Source organism: Ovis canadensis, chromosome 20, assembly GCF_042477335.2.
Source record: "Ovis canadensis isolate MfBH-ARS-UI-01 breed Bighorn chromosome 20, ARS-UI_OviCan_v2, whole genome shotgun sequence".
NCBI classification, from domain to species: Eukaryota; Metazoa; Chordata; class Mammalia; order Artiodactyla; family Bovidae; genus Ovis; species Ovis canadensis.
This window is the reverse complement of record NC_091264.1, coordinates 23,028,679-23,056,469: the sequence shown is the minus strand read 5'-3', so window position 1 is coordinate 23,056,469 and position 27,791 is coordinate 23,028,679. Positions and strand designations below refer to the sequence as shown.

Genomic DNA, 27,791 nt, shown 5'->3' with positions numbered 1-27,791 from the left:
ATGGAGGGAATGTCCCTCCATTCCCAGGTATCCAAATCCTAACCATCCTCAAGGGCCAGTCCAAACACTATATCCCTTCAGAATCAATGCTTGATCTTTCTCCCATTAATCTCCTGAACTAGAAATACCATTTCTTTCTACATGCTCCTAATATTCTCTAACATTTCAATTAAAGCCCTTGTCATTTTTAACTTCGTGTTTTGGTTATACGGGGCTTCCCTGGTGGCTCAGATGATAAAGCGACTGCCTGCAGTGCGGGAGACCCGGGTTTGATCCCTGGGTTGGGAAGATCCTCTGGAGAAGGAAATGGCAACCCACTCCAGTGCTCTTGCCTGGAAAATTCCATGGACTGAGGAGCCTGGTAGGCGACAGTCCATGGGGTCACAAAGAGTCGGACATGACTGAGCGACTTCACTTGGGCTTCCCTGTGGCTCAGATGGTAAAGCGTCTGTCTGCAATGCGGGAGACCCAGGTTCAATCTCTGGGTCAGGAAGATCCCCTGGGGAAGGAAATAGCAACCCACTCCAGTACTCTTGCCTCAAAAACTCCATGGACTGTCGCCTGAGGAGCCTGGTAGGCGACAGTACATGGAGTCGCAGAGTCCGACACACAGCGACTTCATTCACTTTGGTTAGGTATTCACTTCCTGGCTCAGGGCAGGAGTCTCCTGGACTCACCTCTAAAATTAGGCAAGGTGAGGAGGAAGAGATGTAGGGGAAGCCAAGTGTCCTGTGCACATGCGGGCATGCTCAGGCACTCAGTCGTGCCTAACTCTTCTGCGGCCCCACGGACTGTAGCCCACCAAGCTCCTCTGTCCATGAGATTCTCCAGGTAAGAATACTGGAGCAGCTGGCCATTTCCTCTTCCTTGGGATCCTCTCCACCCAGGGACTGAACTCACCTCTTCAGCATCTCCTTAATTGGCAGGCATATATTATCACTGAGCCACCTGGGAAGCCCAAATGCAGGACAGTAAAAACGCAAAAGAAGGTTCAGTTTTCCTTAAGGAAAATCTGGAAGAGGGGAGGTATCTTTAGGGGAAAAAAAAATCTGGACATTACATGCATCTGGAGATGTAGAGGAGACGGCTTGGTAAAACAAGTTTTCCGAATCGAATCAACCCAGCAGATATTGCTCAAGCAGGGAGAAGTGGCAGGCTAGGGGAGGGGACCATCGGAAGGATACCAATAGGAGCTGGGGGAAAAGGGACGAGGGCTGAGGAGTACTCAGGAAGTCGTGGCAGAGAACCACGTGGTAGCGACAAATACAGGGGCTGAGAGAAGGGCGGGGAGGGGGAGTGATGTGCGAGCCACCTGTGCATGCCACGTGGTTAAGTTCAAACGCATCTTCTTCGAACCTGTATTTACATGCAAAAATAATCCGTTATGCAAATTATCAGAGGTCTCAGAGGAAAGTTATTTTAGTCTGGAGCTTGTGCAGTCATTGCAAAAGAGCAAAGCTGTCCCTAGGATACTACGCGACTGATTTGCCCCTGGGAGCTGGGCTAGTTCCTGGAGGAGGAACACTGAATTAACTTGCAGAGGCGAGAGAGCGGCGGCCCTTCCCACAGAACAGCAAGCGCGCCGCCCAGCGGCGCATGCTCGCTCGTCCCTCCCGGCCCGCCTCTTCGGGAAGCTGGCGACGCCTAGTGCGCAAGCGCCGTCTGTCCGCGCCGACTCCTCCCTCAGGGGCGGAGTCAAGCGGGGCCTAACATGGCGGCCAGCCGCTACCGGCGGTTCCTTAAGCTGTGTGAGGAATGGCCAGTGGACGAGACCAAACGGGGCCGGGACTTGGGCGCTTATCTGCGGCAGCGGGTAGCGCAGGCCTTTCGGGAGGGAGAGAACACCCAGGTGACCAGGCTGTGGGGCCCGCCTGCGGCGGGGAGGCGGTCGGGGCGAGGGGAGAGGAAGACGAAGCGGGGCGGGGCCACGAGCGGCCGGCGGCGGGCGTGCGCATGCGCGCGCCTCTGCTGCCCGGGCGCACGTGCGCGGGAGCGCCCTATCGCCCGAGGCCCCGCGGAGAGCGGGGACCCTAGCTGCTGCTGGGCGCTTTCACCCGGCTGCACTTTGCAGGCTCTTAAAGAAGCTTTTTAAAATCCTGTAGCCTGGGACCGTTCGACCTTACTGAATCAAAATCTCTAGGGCTTCTGTTTTTAAACGCTCTTGATGACTCAGGGCGCAGTCAGGTTGCCCCACGGCACCGGCCTTAGGTGATGACAGTCATAGGCTTGTTGCTCCCCTGACACGATGCCAGTACCTCGGAGTGTTGTTCAATGACTGAGCTGTTGTCCAAGGACCTCCGCAGGATGCCCGCTAAGTCTTGGTGTGTCTCCTGGGCCCCCGTAACTCGTGCGGCAGGTTTGAGTCCTCACGCTCAGCCCCTGGGTGTGAGTAGTGGACCTGTGTTCTTGCTCTCAACTCCAGGTCAGGGCTGCGGCTCTGGGATTTGTTCATTCACATAGCACGTGCTTATGGAGCACCCGTTATGTGCCAGGAACTGTGCCAGGTGCTGGGGAGACAGCAGTTAATTAGATGAGGTCCCGCCCACTTGAAATTTGCTTACGTCCTAGTTCAGGACACAGTAAGCAAGTAGACATACCTAGGACAGTCTAGATGAGTACTGTGAGGGGTATGAGATAGAGTACCCTGGTAAAAGGGTAATATTAGGTATGATAGATAAGCCTTACTGAGAAGGTGAGGCATAGATGAGGCCTAAGGGAAGGCGGTGAGCCAACAGTGAAGACACCTGGTGTTCTTTCAGGCGGTGCAAAGGTCCTGAGGCAGGAAGCAAAAAGAAAACCCAAGTGGCTGAAGGGTAGTGAGTGAAATGGCATTTGCTAAGAGGTGTGAGTCAGAAGAAAAGAGCCAGGCATCATAAGGATCTTCTAGGCAGGCTCTGGTTAGGAGTTGGATTTTATCATAAATACCAGAGAGAAGCTATTCTGGAAGCTTAGTCAGCCGGCTGATGTAACCTAATGTACTCTTTTTTTTTTTAAGACCACGCTGGTTGTATCAGTGATGGATTATAGGGAGGCAAGAATAGGAACAGCTGGAGAGGAGGCTCCTCTAGTAGCCCAGACAGGAAATGGTGGGGGCTTGGATATAAGATAACAGCACAGGAGATGGAAGTGGCCAGACTTGGACTGCAATGTGAAGGTGTATCAGCAGGGCTTTTTCATCTATTAGATGTAGAGTAAAGGGGAAGAGGAACCAAGGATAGATTGTTTTGGCCTGAGCTACTGGGCGTAGGGTGGTGCTGTTTATTGAGCTGAGGAAGAAGCAAGATAAGGAGCAGGTGGGGTGTGGGAAGAGCATCCTGAATTTGGTGTTAGACGTGTTTAACTTGAGATGCAAAGTGGATTTACTTCCAAGTGCAGATATCAAGTTGACAGTGGGATATTTGAGCCTGGGGCTCAGGCAAGAGGTCAGATACATGAGATGTGATATGTACGTACACACACATTCTGAAGAAATGACTTTTTAAAAATTTGGCCACAACCTGTCAAAGCAGGAACATTGCCTTTTTTGAACTTAGTCCAGCCCAGAGTCAAGCCAGCCACCCTGATGGAACAAGGACAACGTGCCCAGTGGCATCACAGGAACCAAGTGCTGACTGGGTGGTGGGCGTAGATGGGATGTCTGGTTCAGGGCTTCGGGAATGGGGCGAGGGTCTCACAACGAGGGCCTTCACGCTTATTCCAGGGGTCTTCGCTGGCCCAGAGTATAAAGATCTTGAAGGCAGGAGTCATAACTATTCCAACTCTGCAAATCCTGTAGTCTTTCTAGGGCTCTGCACCCCCTGTGTTTTCAGTGTGAGCTTCCTGAGGATAGAGATGGTGCTATTTTTATCTTTCTCCCCAGAGCGTCTAGCATAGTTCCTGGCACATAAAAGACACTCAGTAAATGAATGAATGGGTAAATAAATTACGGTTATGGCTCATGAGAGGAACATTGCTGGAATGCAGCTGCAGATGAAGCAGCTCTAGGTGGAGAGAGGTAGTGAAGAGCGGGGGAATGTTTCTGTGTCCTGAGGGTGAGAATTAATTTGAGCGCTCACTCTGTGGGGAACTGCAGGAATGGCAGAAGAGGGACAGAACCTGGTCCTTACCACCGGGGAGGTTACGGTTGGGCAGGCACGTGACTTAACGCTGATAAAATTCGAGTGGTGAAACCAGCCAGCAGAGGAGCTGCCAGAGGTTAGACCCTGGGAAGGTGAGAGTCTGACAGTCACCATTTGACTGTTAGAGTAAGAGGAGCCAGAAGAAGAGGACTGAGCTTTCTCTTGTGGGGTTGTCATCCCTTGTCATCACTTAGGGAGACGGTTCTGAAGAGCAGAAGGCCCACAGATTTGAGTCATGGCTGCAGATGTGATTCATGGCTTGGTTGATGGTTCCCGAGCCGCTGATGAACGCGTCCCTGGTAGAGTGAACCAGTGCATCACGATGGCCGCAGGCACATTACTCAGGGCCACTGTCGTGGTCCCTCATCCTCCTGTCGCCTGAGAATGCTCCCAGGCTTTGTAAATCTTTGCGGTAATTTTTAGAAGTAGTCCCTTGCTGGAGTTGAGAGCAGCGTTGAGTCACTCCCACTGACACCCCCGAATCATTTATAAAGACCTTGAGAAAGAAAGGTGGTTCATTAAACTGGCGGCCAGTCAGCTGATCGGTGTGGGTCTCCCCCTTGGTTTTGCCAGTTGCCGGAAAGACAGGACCAGAGTGGGAGGCTCTCCTCTGCAGCGTGTTTGTTCCCGTAGAGGGGAGCGACAGGCAGTCCTGCTCTCGGCCTCGTGGCTCCCTGCATCTGAACGGTAACGCTGAACGCATGCCTGGCACACTTGTGTGCGTGAGCTCAGTCTAATCCTTAGTGCGGCTGAGGTGAGGTCACCACTGCTATTGTCACTTTGCAAACAAATGAAATCAGAAAAGTGACTTATTTGGAGTCCCTGGGAGTTAAGCAGCAGGACAGGGAGCGTGGTTTCCTTTGTGCCTGATCTTTCCTCAGCTCCCATTCCTCCCAGGTTATTTCTTCTTGTTAGAAAGGGGTCCTGTTCCCTGAACTTCAAGCCCTCCCTTCCCCTCGTTTCCTGTTCAGAACCTCTTTGGCCCATGGGCAGTTTGGGCAAAGAATGAAACAGCTCTCAGTTTGCCCACCTGCTTTTCTTTGGCCCAACCCCTCCCTCCCCAGTGCACATGGGGAAAGACTGTCCTCAGGTGGGATAGGAGCACAGAAAAGCCAGAACCCCTAGAAAGCAAATTAATCCTTCAGACCCGAAGCCAGAGCACAAAAATGGCCGCCTCCATCTGTCCCCCTGCGGCTTGCCCTCTAGGGAATCTCATGGTCCGCTCCACCCTCAGCCCACTGAGAGGGAGGGGTTGGTGAGAAGAGAGAACACTGCTTAACACCTCTTTCATCCTCTGTTCTATTGTGCAGTTTTTTAAAGTTAATGTTTATGGATTTTGCCTCCTTTCAATCCAGTTTCCTTAAGAGTGTGCATGTTCCCTGTAGCACCAAGAGATTAATAAAAGAATCACAACACGGTAGAAGGTGGCAAAACAAGAGTAATTGTTGACTTAAGTACAGGGGAAGGCGCCAGCCCTTCTAATGAGTTCATTAGGCGCACAGGCGGCTTCCTGGCAGCGCCCACTTAACTAGAATGGGGCTCAGCTCGGAGGAGCCACCCAGGAAGGGGCTCTCCCGCCAGGGAGTTCTGTTAAATACCCAAGTTGAAATAATAGCAGCCCCGTTTGAAAGGAGTTGAACTTTTTTGGGGGTGGCGGTAATGTAGGTGATACATCCAACTCCTCAGACGGGAACTGAAAGGTTTTCTCTCCTGTTTTCTCAGTCATCCAGTCAAGGCCTGGGTCTGTGGCTCAGTGTGCCGTCTGCTGGCAGGGGCCGCCATCCAGCGTCGCCCACCATGTGGCTCCTCTGGTGATTGAGGCATGACCTAAGGGCGGATTGTGCAATTTTCTAGCTGTAATATTGAGCCCACTGCAAAGCGGCCGTTATGGAATCAGGCCTGAGAGGGAATGCAGGTGTCTCCGGCTCTTTTCCTCCCCTGGTTCTGATGGAGCTGGGGGAGTTAAGGTGGCGTTTAGACCAAGGCTTGGCAGTTTTCTAGGCATGTTCAGAGATGTAGGTGCGCCCACTGGAGATCTAGACTGCCCACCACTGTCAGTGGGTCCCCCCTTAGAGATCTGAGGGTCTGCCTGTTGCCTCCTGGACTAGTGCAGCTTGGTGAGGCCTTCGCTCTTCTCTGATCGCCTGTGTCCCCCCGGCACCGGACCCCAGCACCTGCTCCGGCCCAGCGAGGGCCTCTCCCCACTGCCTCCGAAACTGGCCGTGATGTAGTCAGTTCTTTTTGTCAAGTATAGTTGATTTACAGTCTGTTTGTTTCAGGTATATAGCAAAGTGACTCGGTCATACATATGTATGTTCTTTCCAGAGTCCTTTCCCTCAGGAGTCACTACAAGATACTGGACATGGTTCCCTGTGCTGTGCAGTCATCCTTGTTTATCTGTTTTAGGTATAGTACTGTTTATCTGTTCATCCCAAACTAATTTGTCCCTCCGCTGCTTCCCCTTTGGGAACCTTAAGATTATTTTCTATGCAGTAAGTCTGTTTTTGTTTTGTAAATAGGTTCATTCGCATCATTTTTTAGATTCCACAGATAAGTGATGCTTGTCTCTCTGTGACTGACTTCACTTAAGGTGGTAATCTCTAAGTCCATCCGTGGTGCTGCAGGTGGCCTTATTTCATTCTCTTTTGGTAACACCCCAGTGTGTGTGTGCACTGCGTCTTCTCTGTCCACTCCTCTGCTGATGGGCGCTCAGGCTGCTCCCGCGTCTTGGCTGATGGGAACATGGGGTGTGAGCATCTTGTCTAAGTAGAGTTCTAGTCTTTTCCAGATACATTCGCAGGAGTAGGATTGCTGAATTGTGTGGCAACTCTTTAGTTTTTTAGAAACTCTATACTGTTCTCCATAGGGGCTGATCCCACCAGCAGTGAAGGAGGGCTCCCTTTTCTCCACACCCTCTCCAGCATTTGTTGTTTGTAGGCTTTTTGATGACTGCCATTCTGACGCGTGTGAGGTAATCCGTTATTTTAGTTTTGATTTGCATTTCTCTTAATAATCAACGATGTTGAGCATCTTTTCATGTGCCTGTTGGCTATCTGTATTACTTCTTTGGAGAAATGTCTGTTTAGGCTTTCGCCCATTTTTCAGTTGGATTGTGTGTTTTTTTATTGTTGAGTTGTATGAGCTGTTCTGTATATTTTAGAAATTAAGCCCTTGTCGGTTGCATCGTTTGGGTGTATTTTCTCCCAGTCCATAGGTTGTCTTTTCATTTTGTTATAGTTTCCTTTGCTTTGCAAAAGCTTGTAAGTTTGATTAGGTGCTGCTTGTTTATTTCTTCTTTTGCCTATGTCTCTTCTAGGAGTTTTATAGTATCATGTCCTAGGTTTAACTTTTTAAGCCATCTTGAGCTTCTTGTGTGTGGTATAGGGAAGTAATCTAACGTCATTGATTTACAGGAGGGTGTGCAGCTTTCCCAACACCACTTGCTAAAGAGAGAATGTCTTTTCGTGTATGGGTTTATTTCTGGGCTCTCTACTTTGTTCCACTGATGTACATGTCAGATTTTGTGCCAATACCATACTATTTTGATTACTGTAGCTTTGTGGTATTATTGTCTGAAGGCAGGGAAGGTTATGCCTCCAGCTTTGTTCTTTTTCCCCAGGATTGCTTTGGAAATTCTGGGCCTTTTATGGTTAAAGATAAATTTTAGGATTATTTCAGTTTTGTGAAAAATATCATGAGTAATTTGATGGGGACCGCATTAAATCTGTAGATTGCTTTGGATAACATGGCCATTTTAACAATTTTAATTCTTCCAGTGCAAGAGCATGGGATATAGTTCCGTTTCTTTGAATCATCTTCAGTTTCCTCTCACAGTGTTTATAGTTCTCAGCGTATATGTCTTTTACTTCCCTGGTCAGGTTTATTCCTAGGATGTGTTTTGTTTTTTGATGAGATTTTAATAGGATTTTTTTTTTTTTACTTTCTGATGTTTCATTGTTAGTGTAGAGAAGCGCAGTTGGTTTCTGTACATTGGCTCTTCCATCCTGCTTTGTTTTTTTCATTTAGTCACGAAATCGTGTCTGACTCTTTTACAACCCCATGGACTAGCCTGCCAGGCTACCCTTCCATGGGATTTCCCAGGCAAAAATAATGGAATGGGTTGCCATTTCCATCTTCAGGGGATCTTCGCAACCCAAGGATCAAACCCACGGCTCCTGCATGGGCAGATGGGGTCTTCAGCACTGAGCTACCGGGAAGCCCTACCTTGCTAATTTCATTTATCTGCTCTGAAAGTTTTTCTGTTGAATCTTATGGCTTGTTGTATGGGGCATCGTATCTTCTTCATATAGTGACAGTTTACCTCTTGCCTTCCAATTTGGATGCCTTTTATTTTTCTTGTCTGATTGCTGTGACTAGGACTTCCAATATTATGTTGAATAGAAGTGGTAAGAGTGGACATCCTTGTCTTGTTCCAGGTTTTAGTGGGAATGCTTTCAGCTTTTCACTGCTGAGTATTACATTGGTTGTGGGTTTGTCATAAGTAAACTTTGATTATGTTGAGATATGTTCCCTCTATACCTGCTTTGATAGGAGTTTTTAATCATGAGTGGACATTGAATTTTATCAAATGTTTTTTCTGCACCTATTGAGATGATCATGTGATTTTTGTCTTTTGTTTATGGGGTGTATCAATGGCACCCCACTCCAGTACTCTTGCCTGGAAAATCCCATGGACGGAGGAGCCTGGTGGGCTGCAGTCCACGGGGTCTCGAAGAGTGGTCGGACACGACTGAGCGACTTCACTTTCACTTTTCACTTTCATGCATTGGAGAAGGAAATGGCAACCCACTCCAGTGTTCTTGCCTGGAGAATCCCAGGGACGGGCGAGCCTGGTGGCCTTCCGTCTACGGGGTCGCACAGAGTCGGACACGACTGAAGTGACTTAGCAGCAGCAGCAGCACGCTGATTTGCGTATGTTGAGCCATTCTTATTAACTTTGGATGAATACAACCTGATGATGGTGTACGATCCTTTTTATGTGTTACTGGATTTGGTTTGCTAGTATTTTTTTTTTTAATTAACATTTATTTATTTTTGGCGGCGCTGGGTCTTTGTTGCCGTGCATGGGCTTTTTCTGGCTCTGGTGAGCAGGGAGCACTCTCTGGGTGTAGTGTGCGGGCTTCTCGTCGGAGCGGCTTTTCTTGTGAAACACAGGTTCTAGAGCTCATGAGCTTACGTGTTTGCGGCACACGAGCTCAGTACTTGCGGTACACGGACTCTAAAGCCTGTGGGCTTCAATAGGTGTGGCACATAAGGTTAGCCGTCCCACAGCATGTGGAATCTTCCCAGACCAGGGATTGAACCTGTGTCCCCTGCATTGGCAGGCAAATTCTCAACCACGAGACCCCCAGGGAAGTGCTGCTGGTATTCTGTTGAGAATTTTCACATCTGTATGTATCAAAGATGTGGGCCTGTGGCTTTCTCTTTTGGTGGTGCCTTTGGTTTTCGTGTCAGGGTGATGGTCGCCTCATGGAATGGCTTCAGGGGTGTCCCGTCCTCTTCAGTCTCCTGGAAGAATTCGAGAAGGACCAGTATTAGTTCTTCTGTGTATGTTTGGTCGTATTCCCTAGTGAAGCCGTCTGGCCCTGGACTTTTGTTTGCAGGGAGTGTTTTTATATTACAGCTTCTGTTTCACTTCTGGTGATCAGTCTGTTCAAATTACCTATTTCCTCTTGGGGACCCCCTGGTGGTCAGTGGTTAGGACTCGGAGCTTTCACTGCCATGACCCAGGTCCAGTCCCTGGTCAGGGAAGTAAGATGCCAGAAGCCACACAGTGCAACCAAAAAACAAAACAAATGACCTGTTCCTTGATGCAGCTTTGGTGGGCTGTGTGTTTCTAGAAACATCCATCTCTTCTAGATTATCCAGTTTGTTGGCAGATAAACTGTTCATGGTATCCTCTCTTGGCTTCTTACATCTCTGTGATGTCAGTTCTCGTTTCTCCTCTTTCATTTCTTGTTTTCTTTGTTTGGGTCCCCTCTCTTTTCTTCTTGGTGAGCCTAGCCAGAGGTTTTCAGTCTCTTTTCTTCTGACTTTAGGTTTGTTTGTTCTTCTTTTTCTAATTCTTTTAAGCGGTATGTTGGATAATTTGATATTTTTTCTTGGCTTTTTGAGGAATGCCTTCATCACTGTGACCTTTCCACCAAGAATGGCTTTTGCCGTGTCCCGTAGCTTTTGTCTGGTTGCATCTCCGTCGTCATTTGTCTTAAGGTATGTTTTAATTTCCGCTTTGACTTTGTCATTGGCCCACCGGTTGTTCAGTATCCTGCTGTTTAGTCTCAGTGTAATCTTTTTTTCCCTCCCGTTTCTCTTTCTTTGGTTGATATTCTTGTTTCATGCTGTTATTGTAAGAAAAGATGCTTGGAATAATTTCTCTCCCCTTAAATTTGTGGAGATTGTTTCATGTCCTAGTAAGTCATCAATCCTAAAAATGTTCCATGTGCACTTGAACGTGTATTCTAAGTTTCCGGATGTACTGTCCTGAAAATATCAGTTAAGTCTGACTGTTCTCTTGCATCATTTAGGATCTCTGTTGCCTTATTGGTTTTCCGTTTGGGAGATCTGTCCGTTGATGTCAGTTAGTTCAGTTGCTCAGTAGTGTCCGACTCTTTGCAACTCCATGGACGCCAGGCCTCCCTGTCCATCACCAACTCACGGCGCTCGCTCAGACTCATGTCCATCGAGTTGGTGATGCCATCTAACCATCTCCTCCTCTGTCGTCCCCTTCTCCTCCTGTCCTCAATCCTTCCCAGCATCAGGGTCTTTTCCAGTGAGTCAGTTCTTCGCATCAGGTGGCCAAAGTATCAGAGCTTCAGCTTCAGCATCAGTCCTTCCAGTGAGTATTCAGAGTCGATTTCCTCTAGGACTGACTGGTTGGATCTCCAAGGGACTTTGAAGAGTCTTCTCCAACACCACACTTCAGAAGCATCAGTTCTTCGGTGCTCAGCTTTCTTTAGAGTCCAACTCTCACATCCAGGCATGACTACTGGAAAAACCATAGCTTTGACTAGATGGACCTTTGTTGGCAGAGTAATGTCTCTGTTTTTTAATACGCTGTCTCAGTTGATCATAGCTCTTCTTCCAAGGAGCAAGCGTCTTTGGCTTCAGTTACCATTTGCAGTGATTTTGGAGCCCCAAAACATAAAGTCTCTCACTGTTTCCATTATTTCCTCATCTATTTGCCATGATTGATGGGAACAGATGCCATGATCTTCATTTTCTGAATGTTAAGTTTTAAACCAACTTTTTCACTCTCCTGTTTCACTTTCATTGAGGGGCTCTTCAGTTCTTCACTTTCTGGCACAAGGGTGGTGTCATCTGCATATCTGAGGTTATTGATATTTCTCCCAGCAATCTTGATTCCAGCTTGTGCTTCATCTAGCCCGGCATATCGAATGATATACTCTATATATAAATTAAATAAGCAGGGTGACAGTATCACCCTTGATGTACTCCTTTCCCAATTTGGAACCAGTCTATTGTTCCATGTCCAGTTCTAACTGTTGCTTCCTGGCCTGCATACAGATTTCTCAGGAGGCAGGTCAGGTAGTCTGGTATTCCCATCTGTTGAAGAATTTTCTACAGTTTGTTGTGATCCACACAGTCAAAGGCTGTGGCGTAGCCAATAAGGCAGAAGTAGATTTTTTCTGGAACTCTCTTGCTCTTTCGATGATCCAGCAGATTTTGGCAATTTGATCTGTGGTTCCTCCGCCTTTTCTAAATCCAGCTTGAACATCTGGAAGTTCACAGTTCATGTACTGTTGAAGCCTGCCTTGGAGAATTTTGAGCATTACTTTGCTAGTGTGTGAGATGAGTGCAATTGTGCAGTAGTTTGAACCTCCTGTGGCATTGCCTTTCTTTGGGACTGGAATGAAAACTGACCTTTTCCAGTCCTGTGGCCACTGCTGAGTTTTCCAAATTTGCTGGCATATTGAGTGCAGCACTTCACAGCATCATCTTTCAGGATTTGAAATAGCTCCACTGGAATTCCATCACCTCCACTAGCTTTGTTCGTAGTGATGCTTCCTCAGGCCCACTTGACTTCACATTCCAGGATGTCTGGCTCTGGGTGAGTGATCACACCATCGTGGTTATCTGGGTCATGAAGATCTTTTTTGTAGAGTTCTTCTGTGTATTCTTGCCACCTCTTCTTAATATCTTCTGCTTCTGTTAGGTCCATACCATTTCTGTCCTTTATTGTGCCCATCTTTGCATGAAATGTTCCCTTGGTATCTCTAATTTTCTTGAAGAGATCTCTAGGCTTTCTTGTTCTGTTGTTTTCCTCTATTTCTTTGCACTGATCACTGAGGAAGGCTTTCTTGTCTCTCTGTGCTGTTCTTTGGAACTCTGCATTCAAATGGGTGTATCTTTCCTTTTCTCCTTTGCCTTTCACTTCTCTCCTTTTCTCAGCTGTTTGTAAGACCTCCTCAGACAACTGGTTCGTGTTTCTGCATTTCTTTCTCTTGGGAATGGTCTTGATCACTGCTTCCTGTACAGTGTCACAAACCTCTGTCCCTAGTTCTCCAGGCCTCTGACTGTCAGATCTGATCCCTTGAATCTAGTTCTCACTTCTGTGTGATCGTGAGGGATTTGATTTAGGTCGTACCTGAGTGACCTACTGGTTTTCCCTACTTTCTTCAATTTAAGTCTGAATTTGGCAATAAGAAGTTCATGATCTGAGCCGCAGTCAGCTCCTGGCCTTGTTTTTGCTGACTGTATAGAGCTTCTCCGTCTTTGGCTGCAAAGAATATAATCAGTCTGACTTCAGTATTGACCATCTGGTGATGTCCATGTGCAGAGTCTTCTCTTGTGAGGGTTTGCTATGACCAGTGCGTTCTCTTGGCAAAACTCTGTCAGCCTTTGCCCTGCTTCGTTTTGTACGCCAAGGCCAAATTTGTCTGTTACTCCAGGTATCTCTTGACTTCCTACTTTTGCATTCCAGTCCCCTATAATGAAAAGGACATCGTTTTTGGGTGTTAGTTCTAGAAGGTCTTGTAGGTCTTATAGAAGTGTTTAACCTCAACTTCTTCAGCATTACTGGTTGATGTCAGAGGGGCATTAAAATCTCTTGTTAGTATTGTATTCCCATCAGTTTCTCCCTTTATGTCTGCTAGAATTTGTTTTATTTATTTAGGTGCTCCTATATTGGGTTCATATGTATTACTAAGTATATCTTCTTCTTGTATCGACCCTTTTATCATTATATAGTGTCCCTGGGCATCTTTCTTTATGGCCTTTGTTTGAAGGTCTGTTTTGTCTTACGATGCCGTGACCCCCACTCTTGTCGTTTCTGTTTGCATGAAATAGTTTTTCCATCCTCTCACTTTCAGTCTGTGCTTATCCTTCTCCCTAAAGTGGCTGTTCAGCATGCGGTAGGCTCTTGTTTTATTACCCAGTCTGCCATTCTGTGTCTTTTGATCAGAGCACTTAGTCCATTGACATTTAAGGTAATTGTCTAGGTTTGTGTTCATTGCCATTCTAAACCTGGTTTTCCAGTTGACTTTATGTTGCTGCTTTGTTCCTGTCTTTTTGTTTTTCCTTTTACGGTTTGATGGTACCTGTTTGCTTTAGACCAGTAGTCGTATAAGCTCAAATGCATCAAAACCAAAAAAACCCACACTTTCTTATTCCGCTCTCCCAAATAAGAGTGCTGTGACTTTAATGTCCTGTTTTACATCTTCATCCTTTTGTTGTTCACTGTGGTTATAATTGCTTTCACAAATTTTTTCTCTGTTTTTTTTTTTTAATGTATATTTTGGTTTATTGAAGTGATCTACAATCCTTTCATATATTTTGCTTTTTCTATTGTGATTTTCCCTTTCCTAAAGGTTCTTGCTTCTCTTCTATTCAGAGAAGACCTTTCAATACTCTCTTCAGGATAGGTCTAAGTATTGCTGTATTCTTTTAGTTTGTGCTTGTCTGAGAGATCCATTCCCTCTCCTTCTATTGTAAATAATGATCTTGCTGGGTAGAGTACCCTAGGTTGCAGGTTTCTGCCTTTCAGGACTTTGAATATATCTTGCTGCTCCCTCTGGCCTGCAGAATTTCTACAGAGAAATCAGCTGATACTCATGGGGGTTCCCTTGTAACTTACTCTCTTGTTTTCCTCTTGCTGCCTTAAAGAGTTCTCTCTTTATCTTTAACTTCTGCCATTTTAATTATGAGACGTCCTGGCGGGCGCCTCTTATTTGGAACCCTCTGCTCTTCCTGTACTTCGATATCTGTTTCCTTCTTCCGGTTTGGCAAGTTTTCAGCCATAATTTCTTTAACGTTCTTCTTCTCAAATCCTTATGCATAGATTGGCACGCTTTGTATCCCATAAGCCTTATATGTTGCTTTCATTTCTTTTCCCATTTGTCTTTCTGCCATTCTAACTGATTTCTGTTATTTTGCCTTGTTGACTAAAAAGATGTATAATGTGAGAGTTGCCAGTTGTGTTCTATTTGGGGCAAAAGGAGGACTGCTGGGAGACAGATAGCTCTGATAGCTATCTCTCAGATAGCTCTGACAGACTGCTGCAAAGAGGCAGTAGGTTAGGTCAATATATAAGATTTTGGTGAAGGGGGAGTTCAATGCAGTTAAGTGCTTACTTTACCAAAGGATTTCTGCTCTTCAGAAGGAGCTGATGTCACCATGAAGGGACTTAGTGCTTTTCTAGATATGAAGAGATGCAAGGGTTGGGATTGTGAAATCAGTTCCTGCAAACACCTTACTGTCTAAAGACCTGCTCCACCAGCTGCCCTGGAGCACAGAGTGCCCCCTCTCCACCCTGAACTCCCCTCAGGGCGTGTGGAAGGTCAGCAGCTGCAGCAGCTCGGCGTCCTGTCTCCACAGAGGCAGATGGCAAAGGCCTGTGGTGCTGTTCAGTTGATGTGCTCTTGGCAAATGCTGGTTCGTGGTTGACAGTCTCCCAGATGACTTATTCACCCTTCTGCATTACTTAGTTTGCTGCTACTGCCTTTAGCTTCGTTCCCATCTCGGCAGTTGAGTTCTCTGATTCCTCTTCTTTATGTTCATCGTTGTTCAGTCCCTCAGTCATGTCTGACTCTTTGTGAGCCCATGGGCTGCAGCACACCAGGCTCCCCTGTCCTTCACCATCTCCCAGAGCTTGCTCAGACTCATGTCCATTGAGTCAGTGATACCATCCAACCATCTCATCCTCTGTTTCCCCCTTTTCCTCCTGCCTTCAGTCTTTCCCAGCATCAGGGTCTTTTCCAGTGAGTTGGCTCTTCTCATCAGGTGGCCAGAGTATTGCAACTTCAGCTTCAGCATAAATCCTTCCAATAAATATTCAGGGCTGATCTCCTTTGATCTCCTTGCTGTCCATGGGACTCTTAAGAGTCTTCTTCAGCACCACAGTTCAAAAGCATCAACTCTTTGGCGCTCAACTTTCTTTATAGTCCAACTCTAACATCCGTACATGACTACTGGAAAAACCATGGCTTTGATTAGATGGACCTTTGTTGGCAAAGTGATGTCTCTGCTTTTTAATACGCTGTCAAGGTTTGTCATAGCTTTTCTTCCAAGGAGCAAGTGTCTTTTAATTTTGTGGCTGCAGTCCCCATCCACAGTGATTTTGGAGCCCCCCCAAAATAAAGTCTGTCACTATCTCTGTTGCAAGAAGGGGGTCCCCTTCCAGGGCCCGAAATGGGCTCTTGTCTAACGCTCGGAAATGAATTATCCGAGGAGACACGCTAGCTGACAGAGCAAGAGGCTTTATTGGGAAGGGGCGCCCGGGCGGAGAGCAGTGGGGTGAGGGGCCCAGGAGAACAGCTTTGCCACGTGGCTCACAGTCTCCGGTTTTATGGTGATGGGATTAGCTTCCGGGTTGTCTTTAGCCAGTTGTTCTGACTCAGAGTCCTTCCTGGTGGTGCACGCCTTGTTCAGCCAAGATGGATGCCAGAGAGAAGGATTCTGGAAGGTGGCTGGGCACGTGGTGTCCCTTTTTGACCTTTCCCTAACTTTCCCTGTTGGTGGTGGCTTATTAGTTCCGTGTTCCTTACCAGGGCCTCCTGTCGTAAAACTGTGGTGGCTGGCCAGGGTGGGCAGCTTGAGTCAATGTGCTTTCCCTAACATTTCTACTTTTCCCCACCTGTTTGCCATGAAGACTGGATGCCCCAATCTTAGTGTTTTGAAGGTTGAGCTTTAAGCCAGCTTTGTCGCTCTCCTCTTTCCCCCTCATCATGAGGCCTTTTAGTTCCTCTTCACTTTCTGCCATTAGAGTGGTATCACCTGCGTATCTAACACTGTGTGTTGGTCGCTCAGTCGTGTCTGACTCTTCGTGACCCCATGGGCCGTAGCCTGCCAGGCTCCTGTGTCCGAGTAGTCCTCAGGCAGGAGTACTGGAGTGGGTTGCCATTTTATCTGAGGTTAGCTCCTTGTGACAGTTACCTGCATTTCTGTCCATCGCCTTTCTTAATTCCTTGACCATTTCTTTACCTTTCTTTTGAACCCAGGACCTGGTAGACTGGAGAGGTGTGTTTCATTGTTTGGTCTTTTAGGGGATTTCTCTTGTCCTTACATTGAGAATGGTTCCTCTGCTTTTTTATTTTACTTAGATTACTGTGACTCTGAATCTAGAGAAAACGGTCATCTACTGTGATCATGAGCAGCTGGTTTTAAACGGGACCATCCCTGTGTGGCCTGTGTGAGCCGAGTATTTTTGGTGTGAGGGCTGCTTTGTTACGGATGCCTGCCATGTCTTTCGTCACGTGTGCTGGCCCTTGCCCCCTTGACGGCAGTGTGGCTGCTGTTGTGGTGACCACAGCCTGCCCTGGGTGCTGGGCAGGGCCTCCTCTTTGCTTTGTGCTTGTCACAGCCCTGTTAGGGGCAGGGTCTAGTCCCCAGCTGTTGGAGTAGAAGCCCCAAATCCAGTTGCAGGCTGTGGCGTGAGGTCGGTGGGACTGGCGTGCTCCACTGGAAAAGGAGCTGCTGTGTGTTCCTCTGCAGGAGTTGTCTCCCGGGACGTGTGCCCCGTGGCATTTCCTGTCACCTGTGTGCATGCTCTCAGAGCACACTGTTGTTGGCACTGCCCTTGGCCCCGCCTCTGCTGTGGGAGTACCAGGAATCAGCTCAGATGTCAGCCCCGCTCCCCTGTATGCCTGCTCCAGCCCTGCCTCCGCTGGGAGAGCGCCATTAATTGGCTCAGATGGCCCCTAGATGCTGCTGTCGGCATAAATTTGCTGGTCACTCACCCGCCAGGAGTCAGCTCAGACTGCAGCCCCGCCTCCACCTGTGGGCAAGCCACTGGCGCTTGCACACCCCCAGAGCTCGGGGCAGAGCCGTGCCCGCTGCGACAGCCTGAGAGCAAGGTTGCTGTGGCGGGCTCACGCCGTCCCCACCCCCACGTTGAAGGGGTGGCTCCTGTGGCAGACCTGGGCTCTATCCTGACATGCTCCACCCCCTGCCATTGCAGCTCAAACCACACTGCAGGCCCTGTGGGCTGCCTCTGCACAGCCCAGGAGAGCCCTCTGAAGGCCCAGTGCCTGTCGCAGCCATTCTCCACACCAGCAGGCGTGTGTCCTGGGGGGCTGGGAAGTGCAGCAAGGTTGCCTGCGCTGTCTTGCTTGTCTCCCTCTTCCTGCCTTCCACAGGCCGGCACTGCACTCTCCTCTGAGGCTCCCTGTCTTCCAGTGGGCCTTCCAGTCAGTGAAGGGGCTTCCCAGGGTAAGGGAACCTTTTCCCTTTGAAATGAAAGCTTCCTCCTGTCCTGATTCCTTTTATTTTTATTTTTTCATCCTATTCAGTTATATGGTGATTGTTCTTACAGCTTTGGTTATATGAGATCTTCTGCCAGTGTTCAGTGGGTATTCTGTGAACTTGTTCCACATGGAGATATTTTGATGTATTTGTGGGAGGAGATGAGCTCAACATCCTCCTATTCCGCCATCTTGATCTCTGCCCCCAGTGGTTTTTTTTTGGCTGTGCCGAGTCTTTGTTGCCACTCAGGATTGTCTCTGGTTGCAGCGCACGGCCTCCTCGTTGCAGTGTCTTCTCTCTGTGCCGAGCATGGGCTCTAGGGCACGTGGAGTTCTGGTGCGTGGGCTCAAGCTGGAGGCGCCTGGGCTCGGGGGTGGTGACGCCTGGGCTCGGGGGTGGTGGCGCGTGGGCTCAGGGGTTCTGGCGCGTGGGCTTGGGGGCTGTGGCGTGTGATCTTCGGGGGTTGTGGCACGTGGGCTCTGGGGTTGTGGCACGTGATCTTCGGCGGTTGTGGCACGTCAGCTCTGGGGTTGTGGCGTGTGGGCTCGGGGGTTGTGGCACATGATTTTCAGGGGATGTGGCAGGTGGGCTCGGGGGTTGTGGCGCGTGATCTTCGGGGGTTCTGGCGTGTGGCCTTGGGGGATTTGGCGCATGATCTTCGGGGGTTGTGGCACGTGGGCTCGGGGGTTGTGGCACATGATTTTCAGGGGATGTGGCAGGTGGGCTCAGGGGTTGTGGCGCGTGGGCTCGGGGGGTGCAACTCTCAGGCTGTGGAGCACAGGCTCACAGTGTGGTGCACGCTCTGTGGCATGTGGGACCCTCCCAGATCAGAGCTCACACCTGTGTCTCTGGCATCAGCAGGTGGAGCCAGCAGGGAAGCCCCTCGGTGGTTCTTACCCTTTGAGAACCTCGTGCCCTGTGGCTGAAGGCTCAGACACAGGGCTTGTCAGGAATCCGGCAGCTTCCCAGGCCTTGAAGCACTCCTTGGAGCCACTTACGACCCTGGACCATGCTTGTCCCCTGGTTTTTCATGCCTCTTCTTCCCAGTGCCTCTGATCCCCATTCCACCGAGTCCAGCTCTGAAGTCTGTACTCCTCAAAGTGAGCGCCTCTGACCCTGTATCACTCAGCTGTCACTGCAGTGAAACCCAAACCTTCCCTGCCACACCTGCCGTGGGAACCAGGCCTCTTCTCTAGCTTCTGCCTCTGATCTCCTGTAACTCCGGCACTCAGTTACAGTCTGTCCTGGTCATTTTTTATTTTTATTGTGTGTGTATCTTGTCTCAGCTTGATCGTCAACTTCTCTGGAGCTGAGGCTGGGTCTTTATGTCCCCTGGCAGCCGCCTAGCAGAGCACTCTACATAGTAGGTGCTCAAGAAAGATTTTCAGTTGAACTCAAGGGAATAGACTCCCATAACGGGATGAACTCATTTCGGAAGTTCATTACCAAGTCATGGAAACCTTTTTTCATAGATCCTCCTGGACTGAATCCAGCCCTACCTTAATTGGCAAAGCAGTCTGCAGCGCCCTTTCCCGAAAGTGCTCATGCATCCCTTTGTGTGACGAGAACAGGGGCCGCTGTGGCAGCTGCTGTCGCCACCCGAAACTCAATTCTGAAAATTGAAATCAGTGCCTGCGGCAGCCATGTAGATTCATATGTATAAAAGTTTAATATGGTAAAGAGAAATTTACTGACGACTGAGCAGGGGAAATGCAAAGGCAGCGAAAATAGAGCCATCGAGGACACTTTGTCAGCTGAACATCTATTTCATTCACATTTAGGGAGCAGAGCTGGATTTCCCACAATATCCCTTGCTGCCTTTTTCAAACCCAGTGCTGCTATTAGTCCTGAAATGTCCGTAATCTCATTAGGTGTGAATCAGAATCAGGTAGTTTAAAGATTGTCTGTGAGAATGTTTCCTAAAGTGCACAGTACACCTCATCAGGGGAAAGTGTTTCAGAATTCAGTGTTTGTGCTGAAACCTGTGAATAAAGTGTAGGATGTGGGCGTGTGGTAAGGCTTCTGGAATTAGAGAATTGTTTCTATGGATGTACTTTTAAGTAGTAAATAAGACTATTTTGTACTTGCCGAGCTTGGGTTGGGTGTGACTAGAACCCCAGAATTGGCCATGGCTCCATCTCTGCTAAGGCGGTAATAACTGGCCAGAAACTGCCATACCTCAGCTCCCATCACCTCCACTGAGCTACCTTTACGGCCTTGTATAGACACCTTCTGACCTCAAATGGGAAATTGAGTGACAAGTTCATTTTTTGGTGGTTGGTCATTTAGAGGTGATTGTCAGATTATTCAGTGAGCTCCAGACGTTACGGAAAGTGTCTGGGAGACTGTCTTTTTAACACTGAAAGACTTTTGAAAGGTCGAGGGAACCCAGAGGGTCGCCTTGCTGTTTGAACGGTGCACTGCAGGGTGACCCCTTCCCCTCCCTGTCCCTCCCCTCTGCTCTCCTGCTCTGCCAGAGGTGGGAAGCGCTGGGCAGCAAGGGGACCCCCTGCCCTCCCCCCAGGGTACAGAGGAGGTGGCTAAGCAGGCCTCCAGCCCCCTGTCACCATCACACTCAGAGGAGGGGCAGGCGGGGACTCCTGCTGGAGGGACCCTGAGGGCGAGGGTCTGGTGGGAGCTCGGACTGGGGAGGATGCAGCACGCCGGTGGTCTGTGCCCGGGGTAGCCAGGCGGGGTGCTGGCCAGAGTCACACTGTGAGAGCTGGGTTGGGACAGTGGTCAGTGGTGCAGGAGGGGAAGGTCAGGACGCGGGGCCTGCAGGCAGGGAACAGGTGCTGCAGGCGGCCACTCGCCTGGCAGAGACAGGGTCGGTGTGTGATCTCTGCTGGGGTGGCCATGGAGCACTTGGGGCCCACTGAGAGCCATCAGGGTCAGGACTGGAGCGGAGCTTCGGCAGTCACTTCCGCCTCCAGCCGTACCAGCAGCACTGATCTACCGATGTCCCCTCTGCGTGGGCATGAGCCGGCCCCGTGCCTGGAGGGCACCCGACCCGTGGGGGCTACTGCCCACCCCCGCCAGGATCCCAGGTGGGTCTCCCTGGCTCCGCCAGTGGCGTCGGGGTGCCCTCCCCACACCCTCACTCCGCTGTCGCAGGGCTCATCCTGAAGTCTTCTCTTTCACCTGGTAGTGCAATGAAGGCCTGTGTCTCCTGTAACTGTTGACTACTAATAGTAACCACCTTCGCTAGCGTCCCAGGCCCTGAATTCAGAGCAGTTCAGGCGTTTACCTCACTTACCCTCACATCACCCTCAGAAAGAGGGAATATCGTTATCTTTCTTTTAAAAGAAGGGTTAATTTGGCCAGTATGCTTCAAAAATGTCAATATAGGAAAGACAAAGAAAGGCTGAGGTGTCCTGGCTGCAAGAGAAAGAAATGTGGCAGGTAGTGCTGGAGGCGAGTCTAGAGTACTGTTTTCCTACAAGGATTTTCACTGAGACAGTTGACAGAGTTGGAATATGGACGCTGGGATAGATAGAAGTGTTGTGTCAATGTTGAATGTCCTGAATTTGCTCATGGTTCTGTGGTTATATGAGAGAATGTCGTCATTCTCAGGAGATTAAGTGTCAGGAGAGAGAGGATGATTTGCCCGATACCCCAGAGCTCATAAGTGACGGGATCCAGACACGGTGGCTTGACCCTGCTGCTGCCCACAGCCACGGACCCCTGCTCCAGCATGGGCGGGGCGCACCGGAGTTCTGTCAGTTTAGACGTGAGCACATCCATCCAATGCCTTGTGACAGTCTACACGGCCGCCGCGAGAAGTCTGGCTGGTGTTACTCTTTTCCCTTTTGCGCCTTGCGCCTTCTGCTCATCTGCCGTCTGGTTAGCTCTTGGTTTTGCACGCCCTGCCAAAGACAGAACGTTCAAAATGCTCTTCCCGCACAGTGCGCGCTGCAGGTTCTTTTCCAGCTGGACTTTGTCTGAAAGCGCTGCCCTGGGGAACCAGAACTCAGTCACCGGCCTCCTGCTTTTCCATCCGTTCTTTCTTTTCAGCCCTTTAACCCTGATCCATCCAAATAGTGCCTTTGGTTATTATTCAGCAAACGCTGGCTGCCTCCTCAGCCCCTCACCTCTTCTCTTCTGACGTGGCTGCCCGGGCGTCCTGCTGACAGGTGGCCTGAGCTGGGGGTGGAGCGAGGAGGACTCGGTGACGGGTTGTCTTCTTTGTCCGCCGTAAAGTGGGGACGCTATCTGGCGCGCACATGGAGGCAGAGCAGAGCTCCCTCTTGAACACTTACCTGCTGACTTATTCATGTTCTTTCTTCTTCGAGAGAGGATTTAAGTTGGAAATTCTGGGAGAAAATATTGAAGAGAAAGTTTCATCCTGGGGAGCTTTCAGAATTCTTGGCAGAATGACCTAAGGAGCTGTAGCTGAATACTGGCAAAGGCAGAAGGAAGGGAAAACTCGGAAGAGGCATGAAAGGGGAAAGCCCGTGTCCCCACCGAGGGCCGCCCTTCCTCCCTGGGGTCCCGGGGCCACCTTCCTCCTCCGTCTGCCGGGCGTGCTTCTGCCCCGGCCTTCCTCACAGCGCCTGACTGGCGCTCGCTCTCGGTTCTCCTCAGCTCACCTGTCTCGTCCTAAAACAAATTCAGCAGCTCCCTACTCACCACAGGTGAAAGTTCAGATGATTTTTTTTTTTTTTTTGGCCTTTCATAAGAGAATCTGTATCGTGAAGGTTCAACTCAAAAAGCGCTCTTTCTTGTTCCCGTGTACGCTCAGGCCCGCAGCCAGGCGGCCCGCTCTGAGGCATAGGCGGCCCCTCCACCGGGAAGGCCCGCTCCACCCTCCCCAACTCCTGTGCCTTCTGCAGAGCCCTGCTTAGCCCCACGTCCGTCACCTGCCGACCACTGGGGCACGCAGGAACGCGCCTGCTCTGCCTTCCCGCGGCCCGCACTGCCCCCGGCACTCCTGCCAATGTTGGATTTTTGCTGCATGCCTCCCGCCTCGGTGGCTGGCTGATTCACACACCACGGGTGCCTCACAAATGTTGATTTGCTGGTTGAGTTTTTCTGCAGGTTGGGGGTTGCTGAGGTGGAATCATTATTCCAAAAAGGAGATTTCCGACAGCAGGACCTGTGGTCGGAGAAGCCAGCGCAGAGCTGCAGGCCTGCTCCCTGGGAAGGCCTGGCTTAGGTGGGGCCCCTCCTCAAGGTATGCGCTGCAGGCCTGCTCCCTGGGAAGGCCTGGCTTAGGTGGGGCCCCTCCTCAAGGTATGCGCTGCAGGCCGGGTTCGGGCAGGGCCCGTCTGCTCACTCTCTCGGGGTTCTGTTTTTCAGATTGCAGAGCCTGAGGCCTGTGATCAGATGTACGAGAGCTTGGCACGCCTCCATTCAAACTACTACAAACACAAGGTGAGTGGGCCACAGGCTTTTCTGTCCTCAGCCCTCTGACTGGAGACAGCCAGTAAGAGTGAGGGAAATCTGATTATATGATGTTTTGTGTAGAATTGTGGTTTTGCTACTTTCAAATGTAACCAGTAATTTCAAGCCAACTAAGGCACTTGGTAGAGGCTTTTAGGTCACCTAAATGAAAGCTGTTGGCAGTTTTGAAGAAAAGCCACGTTTTGTATGCCAGGGGGTGCTTCTGGGCATGTCTGACAGCTGTTGGGTCTCGCACAGATTTGCCCACCCTCCTGCCACACTGGGAACAAAGTTGAGGTGACCAGGAAGTCCTGTCAGAAAACGCTGGGCCTCTCCTCAGCCCTGATGTGTCTGCTGTCAAATTCCACTGTTTCTTCCCCAGTCTTGAAAAATGTGCTCAGTAATTCCACAAATACACATGGCCGAAGGCCTAGTCTGCATGAAAAGGGGATTTCTCCCAAATCCTCGTGACCCAAAGTATGGTCTGGGAGCAGCAGCATGGCACTGCCCGGGGGCCCCTCCCGACCCAGCCTGGGTCTCCAGAGGCTCAGGCGCCGGCTCGCTTCCGAGCCGCGTGCTCGCCTCAGAGCCGGGATGGCGCTGGTGTGGCCTCCAGGTGTCGCTGCTCCCCTCCTTCTGGCCTCTGGACACCCAGGGCCTGCCCTTGAGAGCTCGCCTCTCTCCACGATGTGGGCCCTGGGTGTGCCATGAAACTAATCTCTCCCCCCTTCCTCTCTGCCCCTGTGACCAGTACCCTCGCCCCAGAGACACAAGCTTCAGCGGCCTGTCCCTGGAAGAGTACAAGCTGATCCTGTCCACAGGTATGGGAAGCGCAGCTGCTGCTGTTTCTGGTTGGTTTGCAAATGGGTTTTTGAGTGGCCACAGGGAATCATCTAATAAGACAGCTTTGCTTGATGGAAAGTCTTGTGGAATAGCCCACAGGAAATTCTGAAGCTACAGGGCCCATGTTTTTTGGTCATAGAATATGGAGAAGGCCAAAGGCGTTATTTAAAAAAAGCAAATTTATCTTCAGAGCTTTTAAATTCAAGACTGGGCAGCAGGGAACAGGGGAATATGTATTTGCCAAATGGAAGTAGTTGAAATCAGGATGGAAGGAAAATAATTTTATTTTTATGGTCCTAAGAGGGCTTTATAAACAATGAGGGTTTTAATTAAAACAAAAAGCCATTCAGTGGACGTGTATGGGGACATGGACTGCGGGTTAGATATGGGTTTAACTAGGTTTGTTTTGGAGTCCTTGACAGACCCTGACTAACAAGAAAGGAAATACCCTGCCTCGCCCAGCCCCTCCTTCTTCCCCATCTCCATTGTCACTGGAGGGGCACGTGGCGGGTGGCGGCAGGGGGAGCCTGGGTTGAAACAGGCAGGTTCTGGAAAATTACTATTTTTATTGCCAAGGACACTGCATTTAAAAATAGGCTAACCTTTTCTGGGAGGCCATGGCCCTGAAACATTTGCCTTCTGGTACTCTAGAAATTTCTGTTTCCTATTCCTCTGGTACCCTTCAGCCACTAAGGTTTGAGGATTTAGGCTTCCAGAAAACTCTTAGCCTTCTGAACAGATTAAAACCTAGTGGTGTCATCTGCCATTGTGTGGTGACCCTGATCCTATTTTTATTACAGTACTCTCTGAAAAACTAGGGTGAAGATACTTTGGCCAGGCAGAATTACTTAATTGGCAATTTTATGTATATCCAAGTGAATATATCCCCATGTCCCCAGGCCCATGTAATTACAAGCTTCGATGCACAGTGTTATTGTGAGGACCCCAAAGAGTTTAAGCAAAGTTTGAACTTGAAATCAGAATAGAAAGGAATTCTAGAAGCTCAGCCTCTTTGTTAACCCTCGGGACGCTGGGTTGGGGGAGAACAGGGACGCCAAGAGGGGAGACGCAAGACCTCCCCAACTGGCCTATGCTGCAGCCTGTTCTGGGACGGCGAGGAGCTCAGCCTTGGGAAATTGGCTGATGAGCTTTCACAGCAAGCCTCATACTTCTGTTGTGACTCTGGAATCAGGTTACCGACTATCTCCTCTGGCAGGCCTGGAGAGCACCTTGCGCTGTCTGTAGTGAGGGTCTGAGGGCCTGAAAATGCTGACATGTGACCGCGTGTCCGTCCCGAGTGTGTCCACCCTGGGGTGGGGTCCCCGGAGTCTCTGAAGGAGCGTCAGGGCTTGTCGGGACAGGGAGCCCATGGCATCCCGTTTTGTGCCCCACGAGGCAGTCTGGACTTCTGGAAAAGTCGGGGTAGGATGCTGGGCTCGTGGCTGGGGTACAGTGCAGGTCCTAATTTAGTCGGGAGTCCACTGACAATAATTGTAATAATGAAAGTTACCTTTTTGTTCAGAACAGCTATTCTTTTTTCTCCATAAGTTTCATTAAGAAATGGAAATCCAGGCTATGAATATTAATGTGAAAATCTAAATTTAAAATATAAGTAAAATTAGGTATCATAGAACTTCAGCCCTGGAGAGACTTTAGACCAGTGGTTCTCAACTAGGACGCGATTTTGCCTCGAAGGGAAACTGGCAGCGCCTGGAGACCGTGTTAGTTGTCAGGCTTGGCAGGAAGGGGCAGTTTGCTACTGCCGTCCGGTGGGTCAAGGCTGAGATGCTGCCACAGTGCCGGGTCTGCCCTGCAACAGAGAGCTCCCTGGCCCTAAACCTCGCTGGTGCTGAGACTGAGAAGCCCTGCCCTGGTCGCTGAGGGGTGGGGAGGAGGGGTGGATGTGTGTTTCTAAATGAAGGCCCCTCTGCCTCCTGCTGCCTTCACGTCTGTGAAGATGGCCACCTTTTCTTGAATGTGGGCCAGGTGCCAAGCACATCACCTCCATTATTTCCTTTAAAGGTCACAACCTGTGGGGCTTCCCTGGTGGCTCAGCTGGTAAAGAATCCGCCTGCAATGCAGGAGACCTGGGCTTGATCCCTGGGTTGAGAGGATCCCCTGAAGAAGGGAACAGCTACCCACTCCAGCATTCTGGCCTGGAGAATTCCAGGGACTGTATATGGGGTCACAAAGAGTCAGACCCGACTAAGCAACTTTCCACTTTTCACTGGAAGCTCAATGGTAAAGAATCCTCCTGTCAATGCAGAAGCAATGCAGGAGACACGGGTTCGATCCCTGATCTTGGAAAATCCCCCGTGCCTCAGAGCAAGTAAGCCCACGAGCCACAACTGTTGGGCCTGTGCTCCAGAGCCCATGAGCCCGTGCTCTGCTACAAGAGAAGCGCCCCCAGTGGGAAGCCTGCACACTGCAACTAGAGAAAAGGCCACACAGCAGCGAAGACCCAGCACAGTCAGAAATCAGTGAAATTACTCCAAAATACAGCTCCCAACTTCTGAGGAAGGTGTTTATGTCTCCACTTCACAGATGAGGAACCTGAGGCTCACAGATGAGGAACCTGATTGCTTGAGGGGACCCAGTGTGGAAATGGTGGGTGGGGACGGGGGCCCAGGCCCAGCTCCCTCCTGGAGTCGAGGGTGTCTGCTCATCCCCGTGGTGTGGGTGGACGTAAGTGCCTGGGTTCAGACCCCAGCTCTGCCGCTTCCTGCCGTAGAGCCTGCTCAGGTTCCCTTACCCGACTCTGCCTCAAGTCCCCACATCTGTACAACGGAGACAGCCCCTGTGGCTCAGGTCGAGTTTTGGGTCGAGCCTCAGGATGCGTGGGTTGCAAAGCTGACACAGCAGCGCCGTGTCCTGGCTCAGGTTGGGCAGAGCGGGCCCTGCTTGGATGCTGCATGGGGACCACGTGAGCAGAGGCCGCTGTCAGGACGCGGTCTCGGCACACCAGTGCTCATCCACACTCGCGATAGCTGTCTGTTACCCTGCTTGGCTCGCTTCTCAGAAGCTGGGGCTGTGCGCATCTTTTTTTCTGTGAAGAGAGGCATGCCTGTATGGCGAAAGCCCTTGAGGCCAGCCTGTGGAATGATTTTGCACTTCACCTGTTTTTTTTGTTGTCTTCTTCTTTTGCAGAGACGTTGGATGAGTTTAAGGAGATGAATAAAGGCACGTGGAAGAAGCTGCAGGAGAAGTTCGCCCCCGGGAGCCCCGAGGGGAAGCACACAGCCTGGGCGCGGGCCCTGCCGCGCCCGCGCACCTAAGCGTGGGGCCGTGTATGTTGCCACCGTCAATAAAGCGCCCTGATTTCCCCATCCTCACGGCTCGGGAGTCTCGTCGGCCCTTCACAGAAAGGAAGCCTTTGTTTCTCTAGAGAGAGCTGCGGCCTGAGAAGGGATGCAGGTTGAGCATCCGCCCACCCTCCGGTCAGGCTCGGCGTCCCTGGGAGAGGAAGCACGGGTCTGCGTCTGGGCCTGAGAGGGGAAGGGGACAGGGCCTCTGGGCAAGGTGCTTCCTGCACGGCCACGGGGCCCCCACCTGCCAGCAGGGGTCTGCCTGGCTCTTGGCAAGGTCTCGGGCTCCCTTTTGTTGTAGGCGCTCCTGGGGGAGAGCCAAACATAGCGGCAAGCACCGAAGAAGCCATCCTGTCCCGCCGCCAACAGAAAGCGGCAGCGCTGCATGGCAGAGGGCTGCGGAAAGCCTGCTTGGCCCTCTGCC

The 27,791-nt window shown here is 50.2% G+C and overlaps 1 protein-coding gene across 2 annotated transcripts; it reads left to right on the top strand.

Moving 5' to 3' along the window:
* The first annotated feature begins 1,422 nt into the window (after positions 1–1,422).
* On the top strand, positions 1,423–27,390 carry UQCC2 (ubiquinol-cytochrome c reductase complex assembly factor 2). Of its 2 annotated transcripts, XM_069564130.1 has the most exons (5): positions 1,683–1,849; positions 4,692–4,805; positions 22,875–22,992; positions 23,136–23,210; positions 27,210–27,390. In XM_069564130.1, exons 1-5 carry the CDS (start codon positions 1,756–1,758, stop codon positions 27,220–27,222), a joined length of 414 nt encoding a protein of 137 aa, XP_069420231.1. In that variant the 5' UTR covers positions 1,683–1,755; the 3' UTR covers positions 27,223–27,390. The 2 variants fall into 2 exon arrangements, with proteins under 2 accessions (XP_069420232.1, XP_069420231.1); XM_069564131.1 differs by lacking the exons at positions 4,692–4,805; positions 22,875–22,992 and adding an exon at positions 23,971–24,040 and having other exon boundaries at positions 1,423–1,849.
* The last annotated feature ends 401 nt before the right edge of the window (positions 27,391–27,791 follow it).